General features: G+C 43.0%; 1 protein-coding gene across 4 annotated transcripts in view; it reads left to right on the forward strand.

Annotated features, from left to right (window-relative positions):
* The window catches only part of GPATCH2L (G-patch domain containing 2 like), a 42,166-nt gene extending 32,428 nt beyond the window's left edge, over positions 1-9,738 (forward strand). For 2 of the 4 annotated variants that reach the window (XM_068165571.1, XM_068165569.1), the window contains exon 10: positions 1,933-9,738. In XM_068165571.1, the coding sequence (XP_068021672.1) occupies positions 1,933-2,105 (173 nt within the window). In that variant the 3' untranslated portion in view covers positions 2,106-9,738. The remainder of the gene's footprint in view (positions 1-1,932) is intronic. The other 2 variants (XM_068165572.1, XM_068165570.1) reach the window with 1 other exon arrangement.
* The last annotated feature ends 5,998 nt before the right edge of the window (positions 9,739-15,736 follow it).

A 15,736-nucleotide genomic window follows, 5' to 3' on the forward strand; every position in this document is an offset into this window, starting at 1 on the left:
TAATTCTCTGGTTTGAAAGGGGTCTGATGAAGACTGTCCTGTCTGACTTCTGATGGTCAGTCCACAAATATAGATGGCTGTGGAATAAATGGTGAACAGTTCTCCATCTTACATTGATGTTTTGAATGTTTACATGGGCCAGTCCCCTATATATGTAGCAGTGCATATGGTAACTGGCATCCTATTAAATTATTACAGTGAGTCTGGTGTAAAATCTGCATAGATTTTTGCCTACCTTGGGATGTGTTCACACTTAGCTTGTGAAAAATAGTAATTTCTAATAAGTGCCAGTTAGCCTTTGAAACTGTTTATCAGAGAACAGTCTGATGAGTAGTTACAATTTGGTGAATTTTCTCACTCTGATGTCTTGCTGATGCATTCTCTCTGTCATGCTGTGATAGTAGACAGCAGAATAGAATAGAATAGACCAGACCAGGTTGGAAGAGACCTTCAAGATCATCGCGTCCAACCTATCATCCAGCACCACCCAACCAACTAACCCATGCAACCAAGCACCCTGTCAAGTCTCCTCCTGAACACCTCCAGTGATGGCGATTCCACCACCTCCCTGGGCAGCCCATTCCAATGGACAATCACTCTCTCCGTGTAAAACTTCGTCCTGACCTCCAGCCTGAACCTCCCCTGGCGCAGCCTGAGACTGTGTCCTCTTGTTCTGGTGCTGGCTGCCTGGGAGAAGTTTTACACAGAGAGAGTGATGCCCATTGGAATAGGCTGCCCAGGGAGGTGGTGAATCGCCATCACTGGAGATGTTCAGGAGGAGACTTGACAGGGTGCTTGGTTGCATGGGTTAGTTGGTTGGGTGGTGTTGGATGATAGGTTGGACGTGACGATCTTGAAGGTCTCTTCCAACGTATTAATTCTATTCTATTCTATGTCGTTGTGGTTGTATGGGAATGCTTCACTGATTGGGATGTACAGAACAGGATTGTTGGGGTTCCAGATCTAGTGAGCATGGAACCTAAGGCACTGAACCAGCTTTTTATTCAGACTTCAAAATAATCAGTCCCCTAGTAAAGATTCGTTATGGTCTCTTTATCCTTCATCCAGTACAGCGTAGCAGATGCAACTTGAAATAGACCCACAGAAACAACTATTACTTCTTGTGAGGATACAAGGAAAAAGAGGTGTGTTCTGTGCTGAAGCAGTTACTTGTTCAAAAAGATTCTGGTTGCCCCCAAAACTCCTGGGGCAGTATTTTTTTCCTCATCCTGTCCTGTCCTGCTTGTGAGGACTGAGTGATTCAGGATACTGAGAATGGGAGTAAACTGCCATTTGAGAGTAATTTGACAATCCTCTGGAAATTTAGGTGACTGTTGGGTTGAGCTATGGATCTGCAAATCTCTCTTGCTAATTAAAGCCTGTCTCATTTTCAAGCAGTGGTTGAATTGAGAAAAAGATAATGGATTCCAGTGTAACTTAGCAAGTAGCTTCTGAATGTATGTGGAGGTTCATGGTACTGTCTTTACTGTGTGAGGAGACGTATTTTCCTCTTTAACTGAACTTTGCAACCTGAAGTTTGCCAAGCCTTCAGAGACTTTTAAATTCTCAGATACAGGGTTAATTGAGTCTTTGTGGAGAGATCAAGTTAACTTCAGCTGAGTGATTACGAATGGATTCAGTTAAAGCATGGAGCAGTTAAAGCTCTTCATTTTCCAACAGGCTCTTTGGCTAGAGGAACTACTCAGTGGACTGGGAACTTGGAGTTCCGAATGTGAGAATCCTTAGGGCAAAGGCATTAGTGCTACCAAGAACCTGGACTGCAAAGGGATTTGACAGGGGAACATGTAGGAGCTCAGTAAATAACACCTTCATATGAGAAATGATATGGGATGTTTGCCTGAAGTCACTTGTTTTAACCTTTTTTTCCTTATTGCCTTTTCCTGCTCTCTTCCTCTCTTCCCCCTATCCCAGCAGCTTTACCTGTCCACACGGATGCAGCAGAGTCAGAGCTACCAGCAACACCATCCCTGAGATCCCAGAACTCTGAATGGGCAAGGAAAGCACCAGCAGCAGAGAGAGCCACTATTGCTGCCTCCTGTAACTTTTTTAAAATGCCACCAGAGAAGAGCCCTGGATACAGCTAAAAGGAAGCACTGCAGCTGCCAAAGCTCGCTGGATTTTGGAAGTGTTTGTCTCTGGTGCGTGTCTTCACCAAACACCTTCTTGGGCAGTGATCTCTTCAGTATTGGTGTGTGATGCGTGCCATCATCCAGACTGAGCTGCGTGGCCCACATACCTGATCTAGTTGAGGATGCCCCTGCTTACTGCAGGGGGGGTTGGACTAGATGACCTTTGGAGGTCCCTTCCAACCCAGACCATTCTATGATTCTATGATCATGTGTGTGTTTAAAACAAAAGATAATCAACGTTGGGACTGCGGTGGCTTTGAAAAGTGTTCTTGCTATTGCTGTATTTATTAAGCATTCATCTCCTTTCTTGATGCCAGCTCTTATGTGCTGGGTCATGTACAGATTCTTTTGGGTTTTTAGATTTTTATTCACTCCTGGACATGTTGCTTGTTTGTGCATTTGCTGTTTGTTGGGTTAAAGTCCCACTGCTGCTCAGAGAGGCGAAAGTCTCCCCATGCTTTCTTCCCAGGCTCTGAGAGTTTCTTGGCTGGAAAAGGAGGAGAGAACGTAAACAAGTTGAAACGTGGAACCTGAGTTCTGTGTTAGCAGAATATTTTCAGGCCATGTGCTAATGGACTTTGGATCATGTTGTTTCTAGTGAAGCAAATACTGTGCTTGTCCATTCAGAAATTGCTGTTTGCTCACTGGTGGCATGGTCCATTAGACTTTCTCCTTCTCTCTTGTTCTGAATGTCTTTACTCTTGCTTGTGTATTGCACGTTCTTTCCTAAACATCCTACTTCATAAGGACATGGGAGAACTCCTTGGACATAAATGTGCAAGTTACTAACCTGGAAATGAACCTGAGCCCTTGGATATCCTTGGAGTGTTGTAGAGGATACACAAACCTTCGACTTCTTGGTGTATAAATTAAACAATTACCATTAGTGTTTTTGAAGGATGCTTGCCATTGAAGTGAACGTGTCACTGAACCAAAAAAGCCATTTGAAGTCTCACCTGAGTTCAGAGCATTCTGGGTATTGATCAGCCATTTCTGTCTCATGTTTTTCCTCCCTTCAAAAAGTATTGTCTCCTACATCTACTGGAGGTATCTCCACCTACTGATGATTGTACTTTGCAGTACACACAAAAGATATATGCTCTTCTCTTCATGGCACTTCCATTTGGTCTCCTGTTACCCTCTGTGTTGCAGAATATATGGATAGTGATTTCTTTCCTCTCTTTTCTTGAGTTCTTGATCTCACTTCACTCACCTTTCTTGAATTACTCTGTCTGGAGCTTATTTTGGGCTATGTTATCAGAATATATACCTGCATAGCTTGTGTCAAGGAACAGGTGGCCTCATAACTCCTCAAGTCCTTGATATATTTGTATATAGAACTCTTTTTGCTTTACTTACTGGCTGGAGCTTTCAGAGAGGACTTTTCAAGCTTGTAAAACTCATTTTGGATGTGGAGATGCAGTTAGCACTCAAGTAGATAACAAAATTTGCATGTTTTTAGTGGGTTTGCAGTGTTCTGCTCTGCCTTATAAATCAAGGGACAGATTTGATTGTGAGGATATAAAGCAGTGATTTATATTTAACTCTATTAAAATGTTAAATGGTCATAACATGCACAAAAATTGAATGAGTCACTGAATCATGATTTACAAATGCAGTTACATTGCAGACACACTGTTTGTGTCTGATCCCCTAATACCTACTTATTCCTGGGGAGAGATCCAAATTGGATTTGTGTTTCACAGCCCAGGCAAACTGTCAGATCTGTCCATGTAAATCCCTCTCAAACCTTTTTTTTGCCTCCTCAGAACTAATTAGAATATGGAAAGTCTTTTTACCTTGCTGAAGGAGTACAGAGGCCAGTCTAAATCATGGGACAAGCTGTAAGGGGTTTTGGAGAGAGGAAGTCTTCCTTTCCTTTAAAGGTTGAGTATACCTGTGGCAGTACTGAAGCATAACTAGCAGGCCTTGGTAAGCCATACTTTCTGTAATAACAACTTTCTGGCAGGGTCAAAAGACTCAGGTTCTTGCAGCTGCCCTGCCTTTCCTATTACTAGTTTAGAATCCCATTTGCAGGTCACTCAGTCTCTCAACCAAATTGATTCTCCTGAGTGGTAGACAAATACATCTTACTGCAGAGTATTTATCAAAATTCATCTTCAGACTTCAGTAGCTTGATACAGATTTGAGTACTTGCAGCATTCTTAGATGAATGAACTGGGTGGGTTTTTGTGTGTGTGTCTCTTCTCAGTCAGATTTGTTAGAACTCACACTGTACTCACACATTACGGGCGGCGAAGGACACAGAGCTTCAGATCTATTTTGCTTGAGTAGAAAGGAATAGTAACGTGCCTTGATTTGGTAGCTGTGCCTCTGCTAGGGTGCTCCAGTGTGTGATTATTGCTTCAAAGATGCACAGCTTGTTCTTATTCCACTCGCTCAGTAAGCTAGTTAGCAGTGTCCCCTGGTAATCTGCTTTTGAGGGTTTAGGGGTCTGTGAGTGCTGGTCCAGTTTTAAGAACTGCCTTTTAAAAGCACAAATGGAGGCAATCCCTTTGTGCCAGAAGTCAAGCAAGCGGCGCAGAAGACCAGCTTAGCTGACCAGGGAACTCCTTTTGCAACTCAGGAGGAAAAGGAAAGTGTATGATCTCTGGCAGCAAGGTCAGGCTGTGCAGGAAGATTACAGAGCTGTGGTTCACATATGCAGGGACAAAACATCAAAGGCCTGAGCTTTATTAAACTGTACAGTGTTGTGTCAGACAGCAAGAAAGGTTTTCATGAAGTACATTAGTAGCAAGAGGAGGTCTAAGGAAAGCATTGGACCAATACTTGTTGAAGATGGCCACCTGACAAATCAGGATGAAGTAAAAGCAGAGGCTGTCAATTATTCCCCCCCCCCCCCCCCTTCTTTTTTCCTCAATCTGTTACACCACTGACAGATCTTGGGCTGCCCAGTGCTCTGAGTTGGAGGGCCATGACTGCAGGAACATGACCACCTATTTATGAACACTGAAACTGTAATGGTAACAGCTGCACCAGTTAAATGTTCATGAGGCTGGAGTACTGAAGGAGCCAGTGAATGTTACAAAAGAACCTCTCTGTAGTGTACCAAAGGTCAGGAGTCTAGGGAAGTTCCTACTGACTGGAAACTGACCAGTGTTGTTCCAATATACAAGAAGGTTGTGTGGAAAGACCCAAGGAACTACAGATCTGTTAATCTAACCTCAATACCTGGGAAAATGATGGAGAAGATCCTACTGTGTGCTATGGAAAGGCATTGGAAGAACAATGTGATGATTTGGCATAGTCATGGATTAACAAAAGGAAAGTCCTGTTTGATACCCTTCTATCATAAGGTCACCCACCTTGTACATGAAGGGAAGGTGGAGTATATGGTTTCTCTGGATTTTAGTAAAGCATTTGATGCTGTTCCTGACAGCATGCATTTGGACAAGTTGTCCAGCTGTGAAATAACCAGATGCATGGTGTGCTGGGTGAAGGACTGGCTGAATGGCAGGGCTCAAAGGGTTGTGTACATGAATGGGGTGGATGTGATGGCTGTTGACCAGTCAGGATTCAATTCCAGGAACAGTTCTCTTCTGTGTATTTACCAATTATTTGGAAACAGGAGTTGAATGCACCATTAGCAAGTTTGCTGATGATAGTAAGCTGGAGGGTGGTGTTGGCACTCTCAAGGGACAAGAGGCCAGCACATTTAGTAGTTCTTTTCACATTTCCAGTAGTTCCAGTCAGCTCTACTGAGGTTTAGTACCCAGTTTGGTAGATACTGGAGAAGTATAAATGAAAAGAATGTAGTTTTAGGGCTGATGGATTTATGATTTTAAGGTAAGGTACAGTAAAGAGTGAAGAAGGCACCAAAACAGCAGCTGGAGAGAAACTCCTAAGAGGCTGTGATGAGTGCTACAGGGTGATAGATGAGCTTCATGATTGTGACATGCAGAGGTGTGTCTTGCCAGCATTCCTGACTAATGACACTGAGACACTTAGTGCTGTCCTCTGAACTGTAGAATTTCATGTTGTTACTTTGTGGATGTTGTGGAGACCTGCCCAGTGGACAGAAGATGAGAAGGGAAACTGGAGGCAGGGCAACAAGAATGGTGATTGCCTCTTTTATTGTAACTCTTTCTGCACTGAAGAAGGAAGATGCCATAAAAAACAATGTGTGTGCCAGGATACCAAAAAGGAATTCTGTGGACTTTGTTGTCTTGAGGAACAATTTTGTAACCAGAGAACATGTCAGTGAAGCAAAAGTGAAGGATGATACCTGTGATTTGTTCAGAGAATGTATTGTAGTAGTTTTTAGGAGACTATGAAAGGACAAACTTCTGTTGTCATTGTGGTACTGCATTATTGTGTCTTTGTCCTCTGCATTCTGGGCCTCTCAGTTCAAGGACAGGGAACTGCTTGAAAGAGTCCAGCACAGAGCCACAAAAATGATTAAGGGAGTGAAACATCTTCCTTTTGAGGAGAGACTGAGGGAGCTGGGGCTCTTCAGCTTGGAGGAGACTGAGGGGTGACCTCATTAATGTTTATAAAGATGTGAAGTGCCAAGAGGATGGAGCCAGGCTCTGCTCGGTAATGCCCAGTGAGAGGACAAGGGGCAATGGGTGGAAGTTGAGGCATAGGAAGTTCCATTGAAATAACAGGAAAACATTTTTTCTCTGTGAGGGTGGTGGAACACTGGAACAGGCTGCAGGGGGAGTGTGGATTTTCCCTCTCTGGAGATATTCAAGACCTGCCTGGATGCATTCCTGTGTGACCTTGTATAGGTAATCCTGCTCTGGCAGGGGGGTTGGACTAGATGATGTTTCGAGGTCCCTTCCAACCCCTAACATTGTGTGGTTCAGTTCCATGTGTTTTGAGCTTGAGACATCTTGCTTTTGTACCATCAAATATGGGGAAAATACTTCACAGCAATGCTCAAGGTATAAAGCATAAAGGGGCACTTTCTGTACAGAAAGTAAGACAAGGCAATCTTAGTAACTTTTACCCAGAACAGAAATTAACTTCAGCATAAAGAAAATAAAGCCTTAATTAGAACAAACCAGCTCATTCTGAGGAAAGTAAACTGTTGTAGGCAAATACAGGGAGTCCAATCTGTCACCACTAGTTCCTGGAGACTGGTGCATGGCTGGCCCTCAGGTGACAGACTGACTATGGAAACAGAGGGAACCTTCAGTATGCTTCTCAACTTCAACATGGTAAAATGCCTTCTCAACTGCAAACCTGGCTGTTGGTGTGACTCCAGTAAGCTGACAAAGATGTGTTAACTGGCATTCTAAGAAAAGAGAATTCTTGTGCTAACTCAAAAGAATTGGGAGATGGACTGACACAGCCTGCTACACCAGAAGAAGATGCAAAATACATAACCCTGCAGTCAGTAATTGGAGAAAGCATTGCTGAGCCCTGCATGTAGGACTTGGAGTATTCTTTGTCTTAAAGCAGAGTCACCAGTATTATGAAGATGATTAGGGTTTTGCAAAGCTGCCCTCTTTTCCTTGTAACCTCTGAAGGAAATGGGATGAACAACATGAGAAAGGTTGCACTGGATCAGACCAAAGATCTGTCTGTCTTGGTAGTCTGACTCACAGTGGCTGGGTTTGGGTGCCTAGGAGGGTACTGTGAAGACAGTTTAGTTGTATAGTGATACTTCCCTTTAATGCTCTCTTAGCCTAGTGTCCTGTCTCAAAAAAAGATTTACAAACTACTTCTTGATGGCTGGAGAAAATTTTTGTGAAGCTTTTGGCTATAGTATTTACCCTGCAACTACAATTAATTATATTCTTAAAAGGAGATGTAATCTGGCTTTAAAAATACCAAGTAAGAAATAGCTCATCTTCCTTGCTCATCAGTTGGCTTATTAACTACCCTCTTCACAAGAAAATTGCATCTTCACATGGAATAATTTTTTTCTTATATCATCATCCTGACCTTGTTTCATGCTATGCTTTTTGTTTCCTGCAAGGCAGAAAAAAACAAATCCTGTTCTTCCTTTACAATTAATTAGGCTTCTCTGTCATGTATAAGTACCTATACCGACTCAACAAGTCCTCTGTAATCCACTAATCCATATCAGTTGTTCTTCATAAGCCTCACACTGTCAGACTCTTCATTTAACCTTGAATTATGCTCCTGCATGAAAATCCCCAGTATTCCACATTCAGCTCTAGTGTCTACCCTTAGAGTGTTCAGGCTTCATGTACTTGTATATCCTAACATCATCTAACATCATGCTAGCCCTTGCTGCCTTAACACTGCCATAACGCTACCATCAAAGTGATACTCGACTCTGAAGTTCTTGTCACTGCTTTTCAATGCACATGAATTCGAGTTGGAAAGAGGATGTGAGCTTTTAACAGCAAGGACAGTGTAACCATTGGAACAAAGTGCTGTGGGGAGCAGTAGCTTCTGTCTATCTTCAGGCTTCAGCAGCTTTATGGAAGGAATGTTGTAACCAATTTTAAGCCATTGAAATAAATACAGAGGCACCTGAAAGATACCAAATGGTCAGTTTTATGGCAAAGATCAGTCTGCACAAAGCAAGTTGCTTCTGGGCTGGAGCCTCAGAGAAGGCAGAAGACTTTTCTGCAGTATAGAGATTTGTTGACAAATGGGAAGTGTTTTGACAAACATAGGGCAAAGTCATGGTGTTGGAATTTTTATGGTCTTTCTGAAAGACTGTCAGAAAAATTGGCATGGGAAGGTGAGGTGAGAAAAAGTCTGTGCCAACTGAAAGGAAGCATCATTTCTGCATGCCAGTTTGTTTGTGTGTAGTATAACGACACATGAGTGTGCAGTCTCCAGAACCTACAGGATCACTCAGATGAAGAGCCTTCTTGGTGAGGATTCCCACCTCCTTGCTGTATTGGCAGCTAAAGTTCTGCTGTCTTGGGGTAGTGCTTCCTGTACATGCTCAGCTTCAGCAGCTCGCTCCAAGTTCATCCACTCAGCTGTGTGAACTGTCTGCACATTACACTGGAATGAGAAACAAATTAGATCATCAGTGGGCTTATTACCTGGATAGGATACTTCCCCAAAAAGCATGCAGTACCTTAATCACTGTAGCAGTTGTTTCTGGCTTTTTCTCTGATGACATGTAGGAAAGATGCCTCCTTGCAGGGAGTGCCCTTTTGGTAGCCTTTACTGTCACACTGAAGGAGCAGATGGTAGGTTTCTCCAAGTGGCAGAGCTCTTCTGTTCTAATCTGAGGAGATGGTGTGACTGGAAGAAGCAGTTTTGTGGTAGTGTGTTCCCTAACATTAGGGAGCAATTGCTTGTTCAGCTCTCTGTTGAATTCCAGCTTCTTTCTACTGTCCCAGAGGGCTTACCTAGAGATAGTTCATGAGCAGGTCTATTCAAAATCTTCAGAGAGCTGCATTGTGCATGTTCCAGATGTTTTATGTGATCATAAGATTTAACTGTTTGATAGAGATAGGACTCCAGGTTGGTGGGACACTATTTGGGAGTATGTGGGGGGGTAATATGTAAATAAGGAAGATTCTTGCTTGTATTCCTCTGTCTTAAACATGTTGTGTATTTTTGGAACAAGGTCCTTGCAGAATCTTTGGTCTGATTACAGAAACTGGAAATAAATTGATATATGGAAGATGTGTTTAATGTGACATGAAGTGAACTGAGTGAAGAGTGGGAGAAAAGAGGTTTCACTACCATCTAACTAGATTTACAATATTGGAGTGTCCATTAATCTGCACGTTCCCTTGACCATTTCCTTAGGCATAAACTGTAGCCTGAAGATCTATAGGGAGTTGCTGTTTCTTTCCTTCCTTTGAACTATGGATGTGAGTGAAGAAGATGCAGTAACTTGGCCATGTCCATTCTTTGTTTTTTGCAGTGATTTTGTTCCCCAGTTTATCGTGATGCTCTTTCTAGACAAGTGAGATGCTGCCTGTTTGGGATCTGAAACAGTTCCAGAATTTCTTAACTAGACTTTGACTTCCAAGTTGCTGCTTCAGATCTACTCAGTCCCAAAAGGGATTTCATTTAAATTAGCAGGTCAGTCTCAGTTGAGAGTGTTCGTTTTGCCGACACTAACATCCTTTTAGGCCAGATTGGTATCATCCTTCATTTTTAGTGTGGTAGCAGTGATTTCAAAGATCCAATGAGCAGTGGACTTTGAATTTCCTTTTGCATCTATTTGTTTCTCAGTATTGATAGCTCTGCACACTTGTGGAAGGAACAAAACAGGACTCCCTCTACATTAACCGTTCCAAGGTATAAATTACAAAATACTAGGTTCCAAGTTGATTGAATACTTCTAAACCAAAAGATCAATATCCTTTGGAAATTGCTTCAAGCTTTCGACACTGTATTGGTAGGAGGAGAGGTGTTCAACTTTTAGAAGTGATGATTTTCCTCTCATCTGCAAGTTTCAATTGTGAGAACTGGGAAGTCTTCCTGGTGAAATGTTCTGATTTTTGTTGGGAGCAGGAGGAAAAGAGCTTTAAGCGATAGATTCTCTTACAGGCAGCCACAAAGATGATCAGCTATGGGTAGCAGTCAAAAATGCCAGGTGGATCTGGTTCAATCTTCCATCCACTTTTTTTCCTGAAGAACACAGCTTGCAATTTAACAGTTGGAGGCATTTCTGTTGAAAACAAAACCCAAAAAGCCCCAAACAATCAAAAAAGACTGAATGGTTCTTGATCACATATCCTTAGCTTTACTCACAAAGGCTGAGAACTTTCTCAGTTCAGTTTGCACATACAGCAGCAGGGCTGACTGGTGGCATTTACTAGTTTGCTTTTTTTCCAGACCATGAATGCTTCATACATTTCCAGCTCAGAGAATCAACTGAAACTTCAAATGAATACAGATAGACTTGCTGCATACTGCTGGAGGATTTCTCACATCTGAATTAAGGGCGTTTGAAATCTGGGGATGTAGGACTTGGTTTCTACTGAAGAAAAGCAATTATCCAGTAAAAGATACCTGATCTTAGTTTCTCAATGATATGTAGTATAGAGTTAAAAAAACCTAAATGATGTTAATTTTGCTCATTTCCAGTGTGAGAGCAACAAGGAGGTATCTAAAGATGAGAACAACAGCACGTCCTGCTAGGCAGGTGAAACACGGGTTTTGCAGAGCACACTTCCCTCCAGCTAGGTGGCAATTTTAAATCTTATTTTGAGAAGAGTCTTGGCTTCTTCCTCAGAGATGTCTGCAGGGGTAGTGGTGGCAAACCAGTGCTTCTGCTAAACTAATGCCAGCACTGACAGTGTTTTTCTAGTGATTTTGACATCAGCTTCCTGAGCAGTTCGCCAGCATTGCCTGAGCATATTCCTTCACTGATGCATTTGCTGGAGCTTGGACTCACACAGCAGCCCACCATGTATTTTCTTTCTTGGCTTTCTATTGTCACCATAAAAGGAGTCTATACAAAGAAGAACAGCAAGGGGAGCTTTCCTGAGCCTCTCACCTCTTGCTGATCCTTTTGGGTAGAGTGGAAACAGCAAGGAGCAGGAATGATGAGCACAGAGTCTGGTTTCCAGGAGAGAGAGTATGAAGTGTGGTCACTGATCTGTATGCAGTGCAGGAGCTACTACAGGGCCACTCTGGGGCGGGTGGCATTTCTCACTCACCACACCAGTACTCTGCAGAACCTAAGCCATAGGCTTCGTGCTGATCTGTACTTAGACATTGAAACAAGTACCTTCTTTAACCACACCCCCCAATAACAAAGAAAACACTGGAAAAATTGTGCTCCCACAACAAAAAAGACTGCAGTTCAAGTGGCCACTGTTGCTGTCGTCAGTGTCCTGCATGCCCAGCTCAATGCAGTCAAACAGTTGCGTGATTTGTTGTTGGCTTTGAGGGTTGTCTGTTGCCTGCCTCCATCCCCCTCCCCACCCCTTTCATACTAGGTTCCTGCCTCAGTCAATGTAAGAGAGCTGAGACTCTCTTGAATGTACAGCTGCTTGGCTTTGAGGTCTTTTTTTCTCTCCTCATTTAAACTGGCTTCAAGCTTTATTTACTGCACAGCATCCAGTCTCCAATCTGAAGAGGGAAGAAGCAATTTCCTTCTTAGTGTCTTCAGGTTACCTCCTGCTATGGCATCTTAGAATCTTAATGCATTTATTTATGTGCTGAGAATTTGGATGTTACTGTCACCCATGCTTTTAAGATGAGGAGTTTAAGTGAGAATGACTGAAGCAAAAACCAGGAGTTATCTTTGAATGTGGGGGGCCCAAGATGTGATACATAGGCACTAGCAATTTGGAATGACTTAGTCTTTTTTAGGTTCAAATCACATTTCCTATAAAGTTCCATAACAGCTGTGGGTGCTCAGAGCTTCTGCAAATCCAGCCACAATTGCTGATAAGGTAAGGAGCACTGTCCTCATTACTGAAATCTCCGTCTTGCTTTTCATGTCAGAGTGATTACAACAGGCAGCAGGCATCTCTCCAGGGCTGGAGGGCCATTGCTTTCATCACAAGAACCTTGTCTTGACAGTTTCCAGCTTTGTCTTGAGCAGCAAATGAGTCAGACCCAATCTCCTTTAGTTCTTGGCTCTCACTTCTCCAGAGGTGTGTGTTCTGTGCTCTGTCTGAAGCTAGAGTCTCATAGAAAATAAACTGTGTGATCATTTGATTTGGCATTATTGTAGTATGTATGCACAGAGGGATGAATTAGGATGACAGTTCATTTCCTTTTGAGTATTTTTATCTGTGAACATACATGTCTGTAGGTAGATAGATGGATTTAATTTACTTCTGAGCTGGGAATTTTTGGTGTGTATTCACTTTGTGTTGGGGGTTTCCTTACAGGGTATTTTAGCTTAGCAAAGTAATGCTTTGCCTTTTGGAAAAATCTGTGATTCCTGGACTTCAAAGGAACTGGAAGTGGAAGAGCAACCCAAATGCACATTATCAGAGAGGATCTCCTGTAAAATAGCTTGTCTGCAACTCTAGAAAGAGCCATAGGTAGGTGAAAACTTGCTCTTGAGGGATTGCACCTTGTATACCTGAAGATTCATGTCTTGCACTGGCATTTCAAGTGTTGACCTCTGACTCTCTTCCCTATACTCTGAAGTAATCACCTTCCAGTGCAGAAAACCTGGCTGTTATTTAGGGAGTGTTAGGCTGCCTGTCAATGCCCAATTCATCAGAGTTTCAAAGTATCAGAATTCTTAGTTGTATTTTGGGTAGTATGCCCTCAGGTCAGAGACCCTCTTTGCAACCAGAACTGATCATCTTACTGAGCTGGATCAGAAAGGAAAGGAAAGGTATGAAGAAAGGCAGTACTTTCATCTTTGTTATGCTATGTCTCGTTCTGCCCTCTCCATTGCCTCCAAGACTAGAGCTTCTAGGGAAATCTGTGCATCTGCTTAAACCCCCACAATCAATCTCCCTCTCCAAGTTTTTGTAGGACTGGTGTCTGTCTTCATTTAAAGAGTAGACAGACTTTTTTACTCCCCCATAAGAGTAACATAAAGACATTTTTGTTGAGTTGGGGAGACACACAGAATTCTATTCAAAAATGCCCAGAGAAGTACAGAGCACATGAATCCTTAACTCCTAATATGTATACAGGATACATGAAAACCCCCCAAACCTCCCCCCAGCCATACTAAAGCCCCAGTGCTCCTTTTCTCCCCCTGTTGCCTTCCTTCCATTAGGCCTAAACAGGCCAAAAATAGTGCAGGACAAATGAGTCAGGCCTCTGCAGGTCATAAACAGGTCTACTGCCCCCTGTTACCAGGGAAGAGCTCCTGCCAGAGAGCGAGCAGCAGGGAGAAAAGAGCAACTAAATCTGCAGCCAGATGAGGGATTCTGGGAATGAAATAACATAATTTCCTGTGCCCATCCACTGGACTGGTCTCTCTGGACCTCCTGGAGGTCTGTAACTTTGTGGTTCACAGGGTCACAGGATGTTAAGGCTTGTAAGGGGCCTATGAAGATCGAGTCCAACCCCACTGCCAGAGCAGGACCATAGAATCTAGCACAGGTCACACAGGAACACATCCAGATGGGTCTTCAAAGTGTCCAGAGAAGGAGACTCCACAACCTCTCTGGGCAGCCTGTTCCAGTGCTCTGTGACCCTCACAGTGAAGAAGTTCCTCCTCACAATGAGGCGGAACCTCCTGTGCCGTAGTTTATATCCATTACCCCTTGTTTTTTAAAGGCAACCGTGCCAAACCAGGACAGTGTCAGACATGGGTTACGAAGCTTTGTTCACAGCTAAAGACCCAATTTCTGATACAAATAGTTGTTGTTCACCTGGAAGATGAAAATCAGAATGTTTTCATCTCTGTGAATACCATCTTGAGACTGGGCAGCTAGCTGCAGCTGCGATGTCCTGATCCTCACAACAAAGTATTGTGGACCACATCATTCCTTGCTCACATGTTGCACCTTTCCACCTGTGCTAAATGTGCATTTTCTGAGCAAAGTGCCTTGTTTGCTCAACAGAAGCATGAAAGATGAGACATGGTATGCTGCTGTGCACCTTACCTTCTCTCTGCTAATTGCTGTGGGTAAAGTGATGATTGTGCACCACCACGTGACTCTGGAACAGCTTTGCTGAAACCCACAAATTGCTTTAGGTAAGCTACATCACACCTGTGTGTGTACTTAGCTGCAATGTGTATGTATTCCTGGGAAGGACACAAATACCTGTCAAAACTAGCTGGCAAGTGAGAGTACCGGCACTGGTGTGTTTAGAATGTGACAGCTCTATCATTCTGCAAGCACCTGGAGTTTTAGGATATGGATGAGTACAACTTCCACTGCTTGTTGCTGAGCTACTGCTGGTAATTGAAAATTGGAATGCAGTGTTCCCCAGAGAGTTTGTCTGTCATGGAGCTCAAGAGGTTAATCTGTAGTTATGTGATGATACTATAATTTTATATGCATCTGCAGATACTGCTAATGGACATTAAAGTGGGCATTTACATCCTTATTAGGGGTCAGCACTTGATGATAATAAAAAAGTCACATCAGAAAAGTACAGGATAAAAATCTGATTATGCACCTTTTGGAGTGTAAATGGCTTTAAAATTCAAATTGTCACCTGATGGGAGGATCAGGAAAGAGTCAGAACAAGGGCAAAGGGGCAAAGCTGTGAGACACAAGGGGCAAGAGAAAGGAGAAAAAGAAGAGACAGCCTGGCCTAGGTATTTGCTTAGGTGGTTTATATCCATAGCAATACTTAGGCACTTCATACCATCTCATTAAATGTAAGCTGGAGTGAAAGGTGGTCTTTGTGATGGAGTGTGAAGGTCAACAGACTCCAGATCATCTGTCTTTCCACAGAGTTCAAAGCTGCCTGGTGCTGGGAGGGCAGCTAAAACTTCATGTGGATAAATGCAGGCTGTTAATTTGCCAAACAACATCAAAGCTGATAAAGTTGCCAAGGAAAGGCAACACCTGAAACTCTGTCAGAAAGCTGTTCTATGTAACTGTACAAGGAACTGTGCAAGTGGTCCAGGGGCCTGAGGAGAGGAGTGGATACTGGGGAGACTGAGACTGACTTGGGCTGTGTAGGTTAAAATCAACCAAGTACATTGAAGAGTAGAGCAGTGTGTAGGATGGACTATATATGCAGCTGGATGGACTGGGACAGTGACTACAGCTGCAGTGCACTCA

The sequence above is a fragment of the Melanerpes formicivorus genome, unplaced genomic scaffold (assembly GCF_026170545.1).
Source record: "Melanerpes formicivorus ecotype bairdi unplaced genomic scaffold, bMelFor1.0.p_v2 SCAF_90, whole genome shotgun sequence".
Taxonomy (NCBI): Eukaryota; Metazoa; Chordata; class Aves; order Piciformes; family Picidae; genus Melanerpes; species Melanerpes formicivorus.